The 17,986-nt window shown below is 40.3% G+C and overlaps 2 protein-coding genes across 2 annotated transcripts in view; one reads left to right on the forward strand and one right to left on the reverse strand.

Annotated features, from left to right (window-relative positions):
* LOC139654062 (centrosomal protein of 128 kDa-like) overlaps positions 1 to 1,165 on the forward strand; it is a 39,914-nt gene extending 38,749 nt beyond the window's left edge. The window contains exon 25 of the mRNA XM_071531084.1: positions 373 to 1,165. Coding sequence (XP_071387185.1) covers positions 373 to 461 — 89 coding nt within the window. The 3' untranslated portion in view covers positions 462 to 1,165. The remainder of the gene's footprint in view (positions 1 to 372) is intronic.
* A 12,598-nt stretch (positions 1,166 to 13,763) lies between these two features.
* Positions 13,764 to 17,986, reverse strand: part of LOC139654065 (neurexin-3b-like) — a 263,211-nt gene continuing 258,988 nt past the window's right edge. The window contains 1 exon segment of the mRNA XM_071531088.1: positions 13,764 to 14,755. Within this exon segment, the coding sequence (XP_071387189.1) occupies positions 13,764 to 14,755 (992 nt within the window).

The raw sequence follows: 17,986 nt of genomic DNA on the forward strand, positions 1-17,986 counted from the left end.
ACTATTCTAGGATGAATGTAAATGTACAGTATAATCATCACGTATAATCATGACTGTTTCGGCATTAACATGTAGTGCTAATGATATACAGCACTACCTGTTTGTTATCTGTACCAGGTAGTGCTAATGATATTTAGCACTAAATGTTAATGTGAATTATTTATTCATATAGCAGTAGAAATTAATATATTTTTCCCACATTTTAGATTGTGGCTGGATGACAGATGGCTGACATAAACGTTTGCAATAACATATGCTAATCAGTTTCTTTCTTTTCTTTTCTTTGTTTCTGTTTGTTTGTTTCTTTCTTGCTTTCTTGTTTCCTTCCTTCCTTCCTTCCTTCCTCCCTCCCTCCCTCCCTCCCTCCCTCAGCCCCTCACAAACGCTTGGCCAGTCCAGAGCTCGGTGTCTCTGCAGTCAATGGGGCGAAGACGCTCACAGATGAGCTCAAACTCAAGTGAGCCTTCCTCCATCTCTCTGCACTCCTAAACACACGGTGCTTACAGCTAAACCTGACTCTTCGTGCCTGGTGCTCATGCAGAAACAAAAACAAAAACAACTTGAATTCACCAGCAGGCCTTGCCCTCAACGTAATCCTCCTTGACTACCTCAACCAGGCAATCATCGAAGGTGCTCCAGTGCAGAAGGGGAAACCTGTGAGTGTTCATAGTCAACTTTCAGAGATACTTTGAAGGGGGAAAATGTAAGTTCTGACACTGTAGAGGAGGATTCGTAGTGTTTGAAATGTTATTTATAAGACACTTCAAGTGAATGTATTTAATAGACTGAAAACATTATTCAGGTGAAAACCAAAGTAGTTCAACAGCCATTGTCGCTGAAGTGACTTTTTTGCCATTGTTCCACCATTTTTAACTGCTCAACACTTTTTCAAAAGAAGTTGTTTTAACTATTGTTTACCTTTTGACTGGTTTGTACTCAGATATTATCATGCCAATGTGTTTGTGCTAAACTGATTCAATATGACTCTACTTAAACTGAAACTTTATGAGAGCTATGGTGCCTTTTGAACTTCGTATACAATATGCAGTTTTGTTTTTTTATTTTTACCAACATACTGTGTTATATCATGGAACAGTTGTGACAAATAAGTTGTTTTTCAATGTTTCACACTCCCTGCTTTTAATGTATTGACTGATTTTTCTTTATGACCTGATGATCTATGATAGCTTTTTGCTTCATGCAGTATATATTTGTAAAAAGAAACACTCAATAAGCACAAATAGATGTCTATTTTTATGAAATGTGGAGAAAATATATGCACTACAAATAAATCTCCATGCAGCTAAATGTCTGGTTTTACAAGCACACTTGATGTCCCCTTCATTTCAAATTGAAGTGTTTCTTTGCAGCAGCCTAGAGGCTCCATCTAGTCCCTGCGGTATATCTTTTGCTTTTCCCAAAGTCCTTCATTGGAGAGAACAACTCAAAGCCACACGAGCGAGAAATGTCTTCTTTTTAATTTGCTGCTAGACTTCAAAGGCGTAAACAAAGTACCTGCTGTGTAAACATTTCTCAAAGTTAAACATAATCTTGTTTGAGCCGTGTTTCAAGAGTTTGGATGTACACTAGTCTGGAAAGCCACTGTGGTACACTTGTCCAACATCACTGATTTCAAGCTGAATCTTTAATAGTGCTAAAGTATGGCCTTAAAGGAAAATTCCACCCTCAGATACACTTACACTGTTGTTTATTATGTCATTTTGTGATGTAGCTGTAATTAACTTTTTTCTTGTACTCACTTTCTCTCAATACGCCTCGTCTACTTAAGTGATTTCCTACATTTCCCAGAAGGTATACCTCCAGTAGTTGTGTTTTAGGATGTGTTGTTCCTTTAATAGCATCTGTTTTCACTGCATTGAGGAAAAAGAATACTAGATCTTCAGGGATTGAGACTTTTTTTTTTTTTTTTTTGCATAATTCCAGTGGCAAGTATGTAAAAGCTAAGGATCCTTTTCCAGGTGTGAAAGTTTAAAAAATAGTGTCGCTCAGCGTGCTTTGAAATTTATGAAAGACTAAGCAGATCATTATGCACGCCATAAGAATTGATTTCAAGCCTAAGAAAGGACTCGACCCAGTAATGTTGGCAATTGTGCTTGATGTAGCTGAAAAATATGCTGAAGCCAGAATCAAGTTTTTATGTCCTTCATGCCAGCGTGGGGAACAACACAGATTTATGCAAAGGATGTGCAAATTATTCCAAAAATATCTGTGGCTCTCCCCAAGAATATTCATATTCTTTGTATTATTTGTGGTGCACACCTGAATGAAGAGGACAAATATATACTGCACCTGATCTAACTCTCCCTTTGACCTATTTTGGGTGAGCACCTATATGTAGAAACTTACCTTAGGTTTAAGGAAAAGGGGGGCGGGTAAGATTAATTAATAGAAGGTTGGCTTTCAAAAGGAAGAATGAACATACCTGAATGAAAGATTGACATGACATGAAAGACATGAAAATGAGCATGTGAATAAGAGAAAATTAACTCATTAAGTAATTGATGTAGAACTTCAATGTTGCAGTTGGGAGAAAATATATATTTTTATCTAATCTAATACTGACTGCTATCTTCTAATTAGTTGTCAATGCTCTAATGGTTGAACGTTCTCCTGAAAAAAACATGAGGTCTGAATTTCTCTGCCAAGAAAATTGACAAATCAGATTACAACACTTGATAATAATTTAAATGTTATTCTTCACCAATAAAGCATCTTTTCAGTTCCTCTTGAGTAGCGTGTCACTAATACAGTATGAGTTATTTCTGAAACAAGACATGGAAGTATGCAGTTTGCAGTCTTCATTTATCAAGCAAAACTTGTCAAAAGAAGTAAGCTTGCACCTTGACTAAATCCAAGCTTGTGGGCTTTTTAGAGTTTTACACATGCCAAGTTTTCAACACAAATCCTCTCCTGGAAAACCTTTTGCAGACATCTTTTGTACTGCAGCCCGTAATATTCAAAAAGAAAAAAAAAGCATATCTTAATTGACAGCTAAGTAGTCTTTCCCCTTCATAAAATCAAAGCTTATGTGAGTTTGGGGATTTTTGAACACACTTCAATCCACGTTTACCGTCTCAAATCCTCTGGAGAAGCCGCATTGTATCTCTTTAACATCACCACTTTCAAAAAGGAAAAAGTACATATTTTAGGCGGGCAAATTTATTGTTAGACTTAGTAACACAGAGGAGAAAAAGTGTTTTAACAAAGTCTAGGCGAATAAGGGTCCGGTCCTATAAAATGTGTACGTGTTTTGAGAAGCGGCATCCAGAGGAAAGCAAAGCTCAACCAAGCTTGGAGCAAGAATGAGCTCAGAAGAAGCTCTACTAAGCCCCAGTTCAATCCCTGTTTCCCCTCTGAAGTTCAGAGCACATTTGAAAAGCCAAGGTCCAGTGGAAATATTGAAAACCTCTTGGAGTACATGCTCTAGTGCAAAAGGGCAACCAGTAGTGTAATGATTTCCTCAACATAGATCCTAAATGTGTGTGTTGACATGCAGTGGCTGGTTCAAATCCCTTTCTGACATTGGTTAAGTTGAGAAATAACACCAAGAGAAACGGTGTAAAAAGAAGGTGATATGAGAGAAAGCCGCCATACATTTTACAGACATGTCAAGTGGCAAAAAGAAATTTTAAAATGTAGGATTGCTTTGCCTTGTAATACCACTTGCCTATATTGACTGCTTTTTTCTATACTGGTGCAAGTCAAATGCATTTCTCTTGGGCTGCCTATAGGATAGGATATAGGATATAGGATATAGGATAGTATGTCCATGCGCAGCAAGCAGTGCCAGCGTCATGTTAAATTGCAGACTGGGTGCATACTACATGGTTTTAGCAATAAAATTGGTCCTCCATCAGGGCTCGAACCTGCACTCAGACTGACAGCTGCTGCTGAGCAATTTCTGAGCTTTGAGTTTTGTTTTTTCCCCTTCATTCATCATATTATTGACGTGTCCGCATCTGTAAATAAAACACATTCAGAAACCAGCCTCTATAGACATTTTCATTGCTGCTGGGTGGCCTTGACTCTCTCTCTGTCACTCTCTCTCTCACACACACACTTACACACACACACACACAACCCCAGCCCACTAATGTGGCTCTTTATACTGTAAATACATCCATAGGAAAAGCCTCCGCTTAGCGAAGCAATTTCAGGTTGCAAAACACATGCAAACTCATAGATCAGTCCTGCCATTCCCAGCAGAGAGGTTTCCCCATTTACATTCTGCCCCATCATTAGTCCAGCTTTACTCCACTTTGTCATACTGAGAGATGGTGATGAATAAATTCAGAGCTTTTCACCGGTTTGTGTTTATTTGTGTTTTTCAGGAGTAGAAAATACACCTAAAGAAAAAAAAAAAAGGGTTTGTGATCTGCATGCGTGAGAAACTCAATTCACAGCTTGTCTAAGCTGGGCGCAATAAATTGCTGTATGACATTCAAAGATATTTAAAACATGGCAGTTGTATTCAGATCAATTGTTTCTTTCCCTGCCTCTATGAATTGAGAAAGGCTGGGAAATTAGCTGGGTGATGTGTTTTAGAAGCTGACAATAAACACACACAGACACAGAAAAAGCAACACATTCAGTCACACATACACACAAAAGCTCTTTCCCCCAGCACTCACAAATACATGTGCACACACACACACACACATACACATGAATACTCCTATATTATCATACATAAATCATTGCTGAACCATAGCATTAACCTGGCCCCTGTGGTCTCCTAGAGGTACAATTGTGCTTATTATGCTTATTATTAGTATATGTAGTTTTCCTTCTCGATGCTCCCATAACACTCATTTTGGGTTTTTTGCCTAGCGCCTTCCTTTATCACACTGACTGTAATGCGGCACCATCCTCTATCACTGCTGTACAAGGCCGAGGGCAAAGCAAAACGTGTTGGAAATAGTGTAGCTTTTTAATTTGATGTTTTTAGATATTTCATTTGGGATCAGTGACACTAGAGAGGTGTGTGACAAACACAATAGCAACATCTAGCAGATCACAGACAAACTTGACCATTAGAGATTTTTCACTGCTGTGAAACTGAAGTTGTCCAGTGATTTTATCTTGTTTCCAGACCTATCAAGCTTCTTTCATGATATTATTTGACAAATTATCTCACTGCACTGTCTGATAATCCTGCTGGTTTCAATAAATTTCACATGATACATGCCAAAATGACTTCTTTCAAGAAAGCATCATAAAACAATGCAAGTAGTAAGTACATTTCCTGAAACAAGTTGCATTATCCTAAAAAAAAAGTCACATTTGTTGAAACCAGTAAAATTATCTGCCAGTGCAGTAAGATGATTTAACAAAAAAATCCTAAAATAAGCTTGATAAGTCTTTATACAAGATACAATATCTAACAGGTTTGTCAGGTTTTGCAGTGTTTTTACTCTATGCCTTTATTTGTTGATAAGCACTTTGTTGTTTTGAAACGCGCTATATAACTAAGGTTTATTATTATTATTATTATTAATAAAACCTTAACCTTTAATTCTAATTCTAAGCCCAGCCCCAACCCCTAGCCCTGAATATAAACCTTTTCCTACTGACTGCCAGAAATTACCCATTACAGCTCACTTGATTTTTTTTAGATTCTCTTTTGATCCCTGAAGGTGAATTTGTCTTTTGGTTTGCCCCCCTCCACAGTGAGGTCAGAGCAGAGGGTCGGCTGCCGCACACAGCGCCCCTGCAGCAGGTGGCGGTTCAGTCGGTATCTTGCTCAAGGACACTTCAGCAGGGCGTCTGGGGGTCAACGCCTCCTGCTGTGGGGGGCTTGACCCTGGGCGTCCCGGGTGAAGGACGGGCCCCCTGCTGGTTTCAGTTCTGGGAACATTTTGAATTTGTGCAATAGTAGAAACATAGCAGCCCATGCACAGGCTGTCACGCAACACACACACACACACACACACACACACACACACACATATGCATGCAAACACATACACTACCAGTCAAACGTTTGGACACACCTGATTGAATGCACTATGTTTTTCATTATCTTAAAGCCATTTTGAGCTAAATGTTTATGCTTAAATGCTTGAAATGTGTTTCTTAGATAAATATAAATGATGAACTTGATTCCTATGTATGAATTTCTTTCCAAAGCCTTTCCATCAAGGCAAAGGGTTGCTTTAAAGAATCTAAAATATAAGATAGTTTTGATTTGTTTAACACTTTTATGATCACTGCATAATAATCCCATTATTCTAAAATGTGAAAAATAGTAAAAATAAAGAAAAATGCATGTATCCAAACTTTTGACTTGTACTGTATACATAAACCCTTCCTCACTAATAACGCTGATTCTTAAAGTCAAGGCTCATTGAATAATACCGCGCCCAAACGTCCATTAGTAAACACAGCAACCCCTTTGTGTTGGTTCTGCCGCTCAAAGCCAATCAAACATTGATGGGGTATTTGCCACTGCTACTTGCCGCTGTTATTGTGCTGGCGTAAGCCTCTGCAGCCGCCGCTGAGGCTGAGTCCCATTAGAACAAACCTATTTGGCTTGCATTACAAACCCATTCAATCAGACAGCCATGCTCTGCTTTTCGTTTAAGCCCGGAGGCTGAGAGTGTATCCCGCCGCCGTCGTTCAATAAATGAATGGGTTATTGCAGCTGAGTCTCTGTATCAACCTCATTTTCACTGTGGCTTAAAAAACACGTTTTTTTGTGCAGTTGTTGTGCAACTATTTGTATTTCTAACCTATTTTAATATACGAGAAAAGCATATCGCACCGAGTCTCCTCATCACATATGCAGCACTCACGGGTGAGCGGTGTGACTCTCGGGCCCTGATTTCCATGTGTGATGGCGGACAGGTGTGGAGGAATAACCGCTCGGCCCTGCCAACCTTCCGTGCCAAAATTGCCTCTCCGGTTATTGTGGCAGGAGGCCCGTCTCACGTCCCGCATCTGACGCTCGAGTGTCATCACACACGAGGGTTCTGCGCTAAATCACATGGAGTGGCCCCCGTGTCGCCTCATGGCGACCAGATGGTGAATGTTACGGCCCAGTTGTGAATTGACTTGAGTGACGCAGCTGTAATTGCTACAGATTCAGTGCAATGTATCATTACTTTATCACTTATCACTGCATCACATTTGAATTTGTGATTTGGCTACACACGAGCACAGACACATGAACTTTAGAAAGCAGATATTGTGTGTGTGTGTGCGTGTGTGTGTGTGCGTGTGTGTGCATATATGAACTGTAGATTACGCATGCAAAGTGCAAAGTAAATATAAATTACTTTTAGAGAGGTTTGTGCATTACTGTGTATGTGTGTTTGTGTTCAGCCATGATAAATCTGGAGTTAAGGCTCCTATTTCACCCATCAGGACTGATCAGCATTATCTTCACACCTGAGAGGCAACTAGATTTGTCAGAGATTTTTTTTTACTTTTATTTAACCAGGCAAGTCAATTAAGAACAAATGAGGCAAAACTCCTCTTGGCGGGGAATTTAATGTTGGATTCAGAGTGCAGCGTCACCTTTCCAACAAGACTGATCTTGGGCATCAATGTGAAAAGAGAGGAAATTGTTGTTTGACAAAGATCTTGCTAGAAAGATTCTTCACCCCCGGGGTTTTCTCTCATGTAAATCTGGATGCCTTTAAGCATCACAGTTTGTAAACCATCCTCCCAACCGTCCAACTATCTCACACTCAGGCTGTGGTTTTATGAATTTCAACATCTCTGCCTTCCCACACATGATTTGAACTGATTTGAACAAGTAGACAGCCTCAACAATTATTTGCCATTATCATTTATGAGCAGAACATTGTATTTTTTGCCAATAGTTTTGCTGCAGTCACCTTCACTGCGAAACAGCTGAACCTTACCTCCCCGTTACCTTCCCGGATCCCCGTCCCACCCGGCTCTCCATCTGGTGTGAAGCGGCGGGGGTTGGGCCGGCCTGTGGGCCGCGCCGGGCCCGGGAGCACGGAGCCGCCGCTGAGATGCTCATTGCTTCATTGGATTCTCATTGGATCCAATCACACAGTCAAGCTTGGATGGGAGGCCCCGTCTCCCAAGGTAGCAGATACACACACACACACCAGAAAGAGACAGAGAGGGAGTTTTGAACATCACACACACACACACAGACACAGACATACAGTATGAATGTGCACACACTCACACACACACACACACACCCTCACAACCCTGTCAATCCTCCAGACTGCATAGCGCCAGTGAAGCAGTGTTTTGGTGTGCAGCTCAGGCTCTCTCCTCTCTCTCCCCTCCTCTCTCCTCTCTCTCTCTCTCCTCTCTCCTCTCTCTACTCTCTCTCCACTCTCCCTCCTCTCTCCTTCAGTGTGCAGTGGTGCAGCCCCGGCTCATATGGGCAAACAAGACCGCTTGACTCTGTCCAGAATTTTCCAAGTTGTATTCTACCTTGGAAAAAAAGACATTTGAAGTCATGGTGATGCTGCTGCCATGCCAGAAATTACAAGCACTATCCATGTAGATTGTTAGTAGATATACCGCACAAGTAATGACTCCAGTCTTCAGATATTGGTATTTGCATAGGTTTGCTTTCAAAAACAGCCCGGCATGCATTATATATGATGATACCCTTAAGTCTGCATCGATCCGGCTTTCCAAGGTTGAAGCCCGAAAATCCTGAAGCTGCTACACCGAGTCCCTAGATGGCACTGTGTCCACTAGATGAAAAAGCCCCGCTGCTGTTTATCATGCAGCTGTGACAGCCTGTAAAAGCTTTTGTCAGTGGAACTGAAGATTTAGAGACCAGATTAGCGCGCTCATATCTCGGCAGTTAATTAGGGCTGAGGAGCTAACTGAAAGCTTTGGCCGCTAAGTGACGGAGCGGAAGAATAAGAGGTGTGCTTCTTCTAGGGAGACACAAAAGTGAATTAAGTGCACATATACACCTGAATACCGTGCAAGTGTGTAGCTGTGCACACACTGAGCCGAGGGGGTATGAATGGTATGCACAAAGCCATTCTGTGTGTGTGTGTGTGTGTGTGTGTGCACTTGGATTTGGTTTAAGCATGCCTAATGCACACACAAACACACACTGACACAGAGACACATTGCTTTTTGAGAGGGTTTGTGTGTGTGTGTGTGTGTGTGTGTGTGTGTGTGTGTGTGCCCTTCATAATCCTGGAGTTAAGGTCAGCGGGCTCATATTTTACCTGTCAGGACTGATCACCATCGTCTTCACAGCTGCTTTCCCTGGTCCATGGAGGATACTGCAGCTCTCCTGAATCTTTACCAGACTGTGCTGGAAAAAAAAAAGCTGCAGATGTACAATCTATACAGCAGCACCGTGAAATGCTACAGTTGCAGTCGTTCCAACTGCTCAAGGTGTTTTGCTGCATCCCGCCTCAACGTGCCTAGAAAGCAACCAAGTATATAGATTTTATAATCCTCAATTAGTGGTAGAGCTGATGTAATGCTTCTGCAAAGCAGATGCTAATTTGGAAGGAGAAATACGTGTTATAAAACATTTAGACAGAATTAACTAGTTCATTAGTTGACATAAAATTTGATCTGCCAGGTCAGCTGTCAACCTTTAAATGCATGGAGGGGAACTGAGCCTCTCTCTTGTTGGTGTTACAGACAAGGCAGCGCTACTGCAGTCACACACACACACACACACACACACAGAGAAATCCATTTGGAAAACCCATTAGCAAATGTAAATTGTTTCTCTGTCAATTAAGATATGAATTATCCAACCTGCATCGGTGGGATTGATGTAATCTACTTCTACTAATTTGACTAAAAGGGAAAGTAGTTGGTGCGCATAAAACCCAATCAATAAACTTTGTCAGCCAACAACTGTGTAAGCAAATGGGCTCTGAATATCAAATGGATACCTTTTGTTTTGTGGCACTCTGGTATTGTAGATCTGAGGGTGATTAATGGCTGTGAGTACAGTAATACCTCTGTTTTAGGGTTTGTGCCAGCAGTGCTAATAGGGACTAATTAGGGTCTTGTTTACAGTATCTGTCCCTTTAGTCCCAGTGCAAATTTCAGCACTAAAACTATTCTTCTTGGGATATTTTATTATGATCATGATATTAATTATAAATATATACTTATTTGTGTTTTGGAGGAGACATATGGCTGAATCATAATGCTTATTTATAATTATATAATTTATAATTTATTTACCATTTCTTTTAGTGGTGGTTTGTGCTGTAATTGTCCCTGCTGTCTCCCTGGTGCTTGTTTTGTTTCTCTGTTCTTGCTTTTTTTTTTTTTTTTTTTTTTGCCATGTTTGCATTAAAGTACTTGTCTTTTATTTTAATATCTGCCCCCTGCACCCAAGAAAAGGACATTTGCTTGCCAGGATGTCAAGCTTGCCTGCTTAAGTTATTATTAAATGGGATAATTTAGAAATAGTTGTTAACATTGTTGGATTCTGGCTGCAATACAACCAGCCTCCTTTCTTTACACACAAGTACACAGTTAACAGTAGCACTCTAATGTAACACGGTAAATGTAGCAAAGTGTTTCTGACAAATTGCTCCAGATCATAAATAAAGATGAAAGTTGAGTCCACAGAGCATCCTGATGGAGATGAACAGATGAATCCAACAGTGAAGTTGACTTTGAGGCCTGGGGAGAGAAGCTCCGGCACCGGTGCACAGTGCGCTCTCCGAGGCTCAATTTAAAAGAGCAAATAAATATTGAGTGATTTCAGAAAGGGCACTCAACTACGAAAGGAACTAATCTTGGATGGAGAACAACTGGAACAAGTTCACAGCTTTGAATTCCTCTGAACTCTAAAAGATAGTTAACTTTAATGAAAATAAGTAATCCATCTATATTGAAGTATGCGGTATGATTAAATGTCGCTGCAGTGAATTTGTCAATACAATGTCAGAACGTTGTTTTTTTTATACATATAATTATAAATGAACTTTTTTATTCTGCTGACTTGAACAGAACACATTTCCATGCTGGTGGAAAAAAGGTGCATTTTTAAAAGTCATGTAATAGGTCTGCTTGAGGATGTAAAAATAGTCCTGCAATAGCAAGAATCCCTCCTGGCCTTCTTGTTCCCATTGCCTGCGGCAGGATGAATGAGTTAATATGTAGTCATTGTGCGAGCTGAATATACTCACAGACTGAGCTCTGATATCTTACATCAATGGGCTATTGCAAGTTAATGGCCAGCGCTGTGAAGGCCCATTTGCACGAAATATGGACAGTGTAAAAACGAGCTGGGAAAGCAGGTGCTGCAGCCATTCAGTGACTCATAACCTGGCCATATGGTGGTGGAGAATCTCATTTGCCTGTGCATTCTCACAAAGGCCTGACTCTAAAGAAACCCAGAGCCATTCCTCCACTGTTGTGAAGACTCTGAACCCTCTAATAACTGTTTCTCTTTCTCCCTCTCCCTCTCCCTCCCTCTCTCTCTTGGTGCATCGATGAACAGTGTATGAATTTGCATAATCATCTAAAGGTAAATGATAGAGTGTTGAGCTACTGTGCTTTGGACTTCATTTGAATGGAAATGATACCACTTTTAGGTATAAAAGGAAATCACTGAAGTGATAGCAAATGGATGAGAAATTGTGGTTCAGTGAATAGTCTTATGACTGGATACTGGTGCTTTATCTTCATGTGTGTCTCCTGAATGCAATATCGTCTCTCATGCAGTAATCTCAGCCTAGAACATGGATTATGAGTGACAGCCACCCGCAGTCTAACATTGAAAACTTTGGGAACAACATTTTTATTTCTGGGAATTGTTTGGAGTCAAAGGAGCATAAGACAGTAATTAACGGGTTGAAAAGCCAAGTACCAACACAAAAAATCAAAGTGGACATACACACTGACCAATTTGCATGGAAATGAATGAGAACCAAATAACTTCAGCAATAATTAATAAAATAAAAAAACAACATTGCCAGAAGAAAATGTCATAAAAATGAGAGACTTGAAATTAAGCTACACAATAACAGAAAAAAAAAAAATCAAATGCAAAAGAAGAGTTGAACGGACAGGAACATAGACGTCACAGTAAAAAAAAGCAAGAGGAAAAAAATAATAAAAATAAAACACCTGTAAGTCAGTAAGGTGGCAGCAATAGGTCTCCAAATCCATCACAATCTGTCTTTATTCTCTTGATTTTTTTTTTTTTTTAAATCTCCAATAAAAAAATAAATAACATTAAAGTAATTTCAGAAGAAGGAGGAGTCCCTAATACAAGATCTGGGGAAGGTGTTTTTTTCTATTTGACTGACAGCTTCCAGTGGTCAAATATTCATGCGACTTAGAGAAACACCATCCAGAGAGACTAGACTTCTAATCTAACAACATTTTCTCCCCGCCTAAACAAAATATTCCTGTGCACATCACTTTATCTCCAGGCTTTCCTGGCAAAAACAAAATAAAACAGATTTTTGTCATGTTAGTACACCAGTAAAATCAAATCAAATGGTCTGTCTATACAATAAGAGGACTTTAAAAAAAACTCAACAGAAACTAGAATTTTATGTACAATATTGACCTGCAAAGTACAACGGCTATGATGTAATAAAATATGTAAACATATTTGCTGTTTTTGACACAGTTGACTGTGACAACAGATAGAATCACACTTGTTCACACTGGAATAAGTCTTTAGCCTGGTCATTTTTTAGACTGCAACAATCCATCTCCGCCAGACACACATTATGATAATGCATTTGCCACAGCATCTCCAGAAACGTAAAGAAAATTGGACAAAAAATGTAATAAATGGCCAAAACTACTCGTCTATGGAAAAACTGTTAAAAAAAAAAAAAAAGAAAAAAAAAAGAAGGGGAAATGCTATCAGAGATTTAAAATTCAAAGAAGTAACAATGTAGCATTTTGCCTGGTGGATCCACTCTTGCACGCTTGAACGCCATCTAGAATTTGGATGTCATGCATAGCAGTCCAATCCTTAGCTGAGACCGGGAGAAAAGGGAGAACAAAAATTGTGATACATTGCTGTATCGCTTCCAATGAGCACTGCCTCGTCGACCCTGACTGGATATCATCCCTCAAAAAAAAGAAAAAAAAAAAAAAAAAAAGAAAAACACCGGACCAGAAATAAATAAATAAATAAATAAATTACTAAATGAATAAATAAAAAACACAATTCAAAAATTAAAGACACCTCGAAGTATACGTTTACCTTACCTCATATCGCATCCATGAAAGCTACATTTAATGAAACCGTTTTTTAATGCGAAATTATGTTTTGACTTCCAACTTTCCCGACAATCATTGTTTCTTCAGGTCCCTCACTTACACAGATGCCAGCACCACGTCACATACACCTCACATGCATGCTCAGAATGGCCGAAATGACAGTGATCGTTATTTTACAGGGTTACAATGGACAAGGTCATTAGAACTCCAAGGATCACACACCTCTGACAGTCACTTGGGATAGTGTGTACGTAAGAGTGATGTTATCTTACACTGCCAAATGTCTCCAGCAGGGACTCCGTGAAAAGGTCTTTGTCTTTTGAGTCCCTATGAAGTTGTACTGCATTGTCTCTCCGTAATGCTTACCATAGTAAGTGTGCTTCCGTAAGCCATAGTTCTTTTGAAAATGTTTCAATGACTCAGTATGTCGTGAGTTCTCAAGAGGAATCTTCCTTTTTAAATCACAGTTGCCAATATGGTACTGTCAAAAATGTTTATATCTTTGTTCCAAACAGTTTAATATTTTTTATGCGTTGGGAAATGATTTGTTTTGTTTTCTATACATAATATTCCTTGTCCTTGTCTTTCGGTCTCTTGCTACCGGCGCTGCCTTTGGCACTGCCACTAGGTGTTTTATCCTTCACCACGGCGCCGTTGGTTTGCGCCGAGTTGCTGATGTAGTTGCGCGTCTCGTCCACCTGGTAGGAACCCTCGTCCCTGTTCCTGTACTTGTACATGGCGTAGAGGAGGATGAGGATGCAGAGGGCGGCGGCCGAGACGATGCCCACCACCATCCCCGTGGTGCTGCTGGATTCCCGGATCACCTCCGAGGCCCCCGGCGGCACCCGCGGCACCACGCCGGGCACCGTGGGCAAGGCGGCGGGCACCGTGCGCAGCATGGGCGAGGTGATGAGGGGGCCCCGCGGTTTGGTGCCGTCCAGATCGAAGGACGTGGGGAGGGGCAGCAGGACTATGTCCGGCTGCGGGGGTTTGACCTCGCGGTTGTTCATTTTCCCGGCGGGCAGCTTGGGCGGCGTGTCCGAGGGGACTGCCGCCGGCGGCGTGCCCCGGAGGTCGGGCAGAGGCGGGGTGGGTGTAGTCCTACCCGCCTCAGAGGCTTTGCTAGGCCTCAAGTCCTTGGCCTCCCACTTGGGCGCGAGGGCTTTGTAGCCACCTTCATAGGCCGATGTGGTCAAGATCTTATCTGTTACCAGGGAGAAGGTGGTGTAAAAATCTTCATCGTCAGTCGGGGGCAGGCTAGAGTCGAAAGCTTCGCCAGAGCCAAACCCCGAAATCACCATGCCATCATCATCATCATCATCACCATCATCACCACCATCACCATCACCATCATCACAATCATCGCTGCCTCGGTCCGACAAGCAAGGTACCCCCGCCTCAGTGGCCATGGCCAAGGATTCTTTGGTGGTCTCAATAATGGTGAGGACGGGGCGGAGGGTTGGGGGGAGGGGGATGAAGGGAGAACGGGTGGAGACAGAAGGGATGTCTATGGGGTCCTCGACTAGCACGGGGATGACTAGCTCCCCTCCTGGAAAGGACGACAGAGAGAGAAAGAGCAGTCAGACGCCAGAAAGAATTCCACCAACAAGACAAAAGCAGTCAAACACCAAAAGAACCGGTAACCAAAAAATGTAAAAAGCAAAGCTTAACATAGGGAGGAAATCATATGAAGATAAACAAAGAAATAAAGAACAGAAAATACTGTACCAGTGCAAAATCAAAGAAACCCAGAACCAAACAAGACCCAAACTGAAAGAAAACAACAGCCATAAATAAAGTATACAATGCATCAAAAGGCTTTGAGGGATGCACAAGGGTGAGCCATATAAAACTGACATGACTCCACATAATGTTAACTCCTAAAAATGCTAAATGTTGTCAGAAAGCATTATGCTTTAACAGGGCTACATTTATACTGCACTGTAAACTAGTCATGGTATGTATTTAATTTATCATAATCGTGCATGAAAAATATGAATTATGTGTTTATGGCATTCAAAATGTGGCCCCATATATCGTTCTATCTGATAATGCGGAATATTATATTTTACCACAAAAAGGACTAGTTCAGGCTTTTAAGAGGCTCGTTTCATTTATCTTGAACTTTAAGTCCGTTTAGTCCATCCAAAGAGCAGGAGCATCAAAGTATGGGTTATGGCGATAAAAGAAGCAGAAGGTATTAGCATTGGTTTGCAATTCAAGTGGAAGCCAGTGGGGCTGAAAGGCACTTCCCTCAAAAATAAGATTTATTTCCTATAGTTAACTAAGTCTGAAATGAGAAACTGGTTTGGAAGGCGTTGCATATGGTCGCTCAGAGAAGTGCTTTTTAACCCCACTGACCCGCACAAGCTAGCAAATGCTAACTACTTCTGCATCCTATAGCTCAAAAACAAAGGGAAACAAAATAGGAAGGAGAAAAACTGTTGCAAGTGCATTTTTGATGGGCTGAAAGTACTCTAAAGTCATACAGGCCTCTTAAAAACCTGAACTGCCCTTTACGTCTATCGGACGTTCGCACACTGCAAAGATAAAAGAAAAGCTGTGCCGGTAAAAGTCTAAGTTGCCACTCGTAAGTTGTTCTCATGAAAAAGTGAGGGAGGTTTAACTTTCCTCCTCTACTCAGCGTTAGCAGGCTCCCCTATTTGCCCTAGCCTCTTGCCTTTTGACCTCTATACAGTTACCACAATGGCACAAAGTCACCCGGCAGTTCAACGACACCTGAATGCAGATTTTTACGGCAAGATAAAAAACTCACATTCTTATTTGTACCAATATACTATATTTTGGAGTGTAAAGTTTCTGTAAATCATGCTGTCATGGTGCGCTAAGTGGAAGTGAAGCATTTATCTTTAGATCCATCTATTTACGATACATCCACGTTGGAATAGATGAAACTGTTTATTGGTCAAACCTGTTGCTATTGGCTACAAAGAGTGAGAAACATTCAGATGTCTGTTGAATCTGCTTATCCTCTTGCCAAAGTGGCTTGTTTGTACACTGCAAAGGCTCACAAACAGGGCACTATAAAGAGATGCAAACCTCTTGTAAACAATAGTGAAAAAGAACAAAACAGAAACCAAGGAAAGAAAATAATAATTAAAGGCAATGCAAAAACAGTTCAGAGTTAGAGCAAACATCGTAAAACATTCACAACGTAAAGCCACAGATAGAGCTATCCAGAAAGGGATTAGTAAGTAAGTATAGAAACAGGTAAAACAAAGTCAGCTTGGGAAATCATAAAAGCCTACAGAAAACAGTTTTCAAAGGAAGAAAGCATACCACCAATTTTGTCAACTTACATCAACAAATTGCCCGCATGATTTTGGCAGGAAGAAAAAAAATTTACAAAAGAAAGTTGTGTAAGAATGCCTTTGGACAAGTTAGGTTAGTTTCTTTTTAACAATTTCTGATTAATTAGTATTTATTTCTCTTTTTAGACAGGATGGTACAGGGAGGCAACAACACATACATCCACACATCATGACATGAAAAATAATCTTCACCATTCTGTTCAGGATATATATTTTTTTTGTTCTTTTGATAGTCATTTTTGTTTTGTATAAAAAGAAAACTGTACATCTATAAGTCTTGCTTCGATAGATTAAGCTCCTTTAAAGTCTCTCCGTAAATATCTACAGCCTGATTAGATTATTCTTTTTCTTTTTTTTTTTTTTTGCTCGACTTTAACTTGTTCATTGGTTATGAACGGATGGATGACTGTACATATCTTAAGATTCTCTACGTAAAGGGTTTTGGGAGGAGGGAGTGTGAAACGGGGTGGGACCTATGAACATACTAGGAAGGAAATGACATAGATGGGGGTGAACGTGTACATCAGTTGCCATGTCCATGTAAAGGCGGCACGAAGCGGTCGGGCGGCATTAGAGCTTTTGGCTGTAAGGAAGGGATGGGGATATACAAACAATGAGCATATACATGCCCATCTACAAAAGAGAACAGCACTCTCAACACTGACAGTTTTACAAACCCTAAGCTGCAACTTCTTTGCCATGCACAAATTAATACGCTCGTTCGTTAAATCCAAATTTAAATCAGAAGTAGCTATCAAGTAACAAGAGGCTATAATAGATCAGCGTAGAACAGTTTGGAAAAATTTTCACAGATAGTGGTGAGGGTCTACTTTGGAGGTTTCTTCTCTTTTTTCTCTATGAGGCCATGAATTTGCAGTTCCAATACGGCTGTATAGCGTTTGATACCCAATCTTAAAAGCCTTCTGTAGCTGACAAATTAATAATTAATTCATAGAGAAAAGAGGAAGTTTAGCACTAATTAGGAAAAACTCATCAAACATTAGCAATAGTAATTCTTAGCAAATTATCAGAGTTAAAATTTGAACATTTTCAGAAATAAACATAGATATACACATATATGTGTTGTAACATATATGTACAAAGACAAAAAAATAAAAAACAAATTGGCAAGCAAGAAAGAAAGGCATTAAATTTCTCACACACTATCAAAGATGAACAACCAGAGAGCACACACTGAGGCAGACAAAGAGAGGGGGGGACAGTTCATAGGCAAAATGTCACCACCTTCATTTAACTAATAATAAACAATTATTATTAGTTACTTTTCATGAATTACGTTTCTCTTGTTAGTATTTTAAAACACAGGACAGGGCGTGCAATCTGGATGTACGTCAGAAAAGAGACAGGTAAATTAGACATGTTTTTTTTTTTTTTTTTTGATTTTAGTTTGACCTTAAGAAGTTGGGTTAATGCATGCTTAAGTAAGT

This window comes from Centroberyx affinis, unplaced genomic scaffold, assembly GCF_046629955.1.
Source record: "Centroberyx affinis isolate AG114_WGS23_722 - 3 ecotype Tasmania unplaced genomic scaffold, CSIRO-AGI_Caff_v1 ptg002030l_1, whole genome shotgun sequence".
In the NCBI taxonomy this organism is placed as follows: Eukaryota; Metazoa; Chordata; class Actinopteri; order Beryciformes; family Berycidae; genus Centroberyx; species Centroberyx affinis.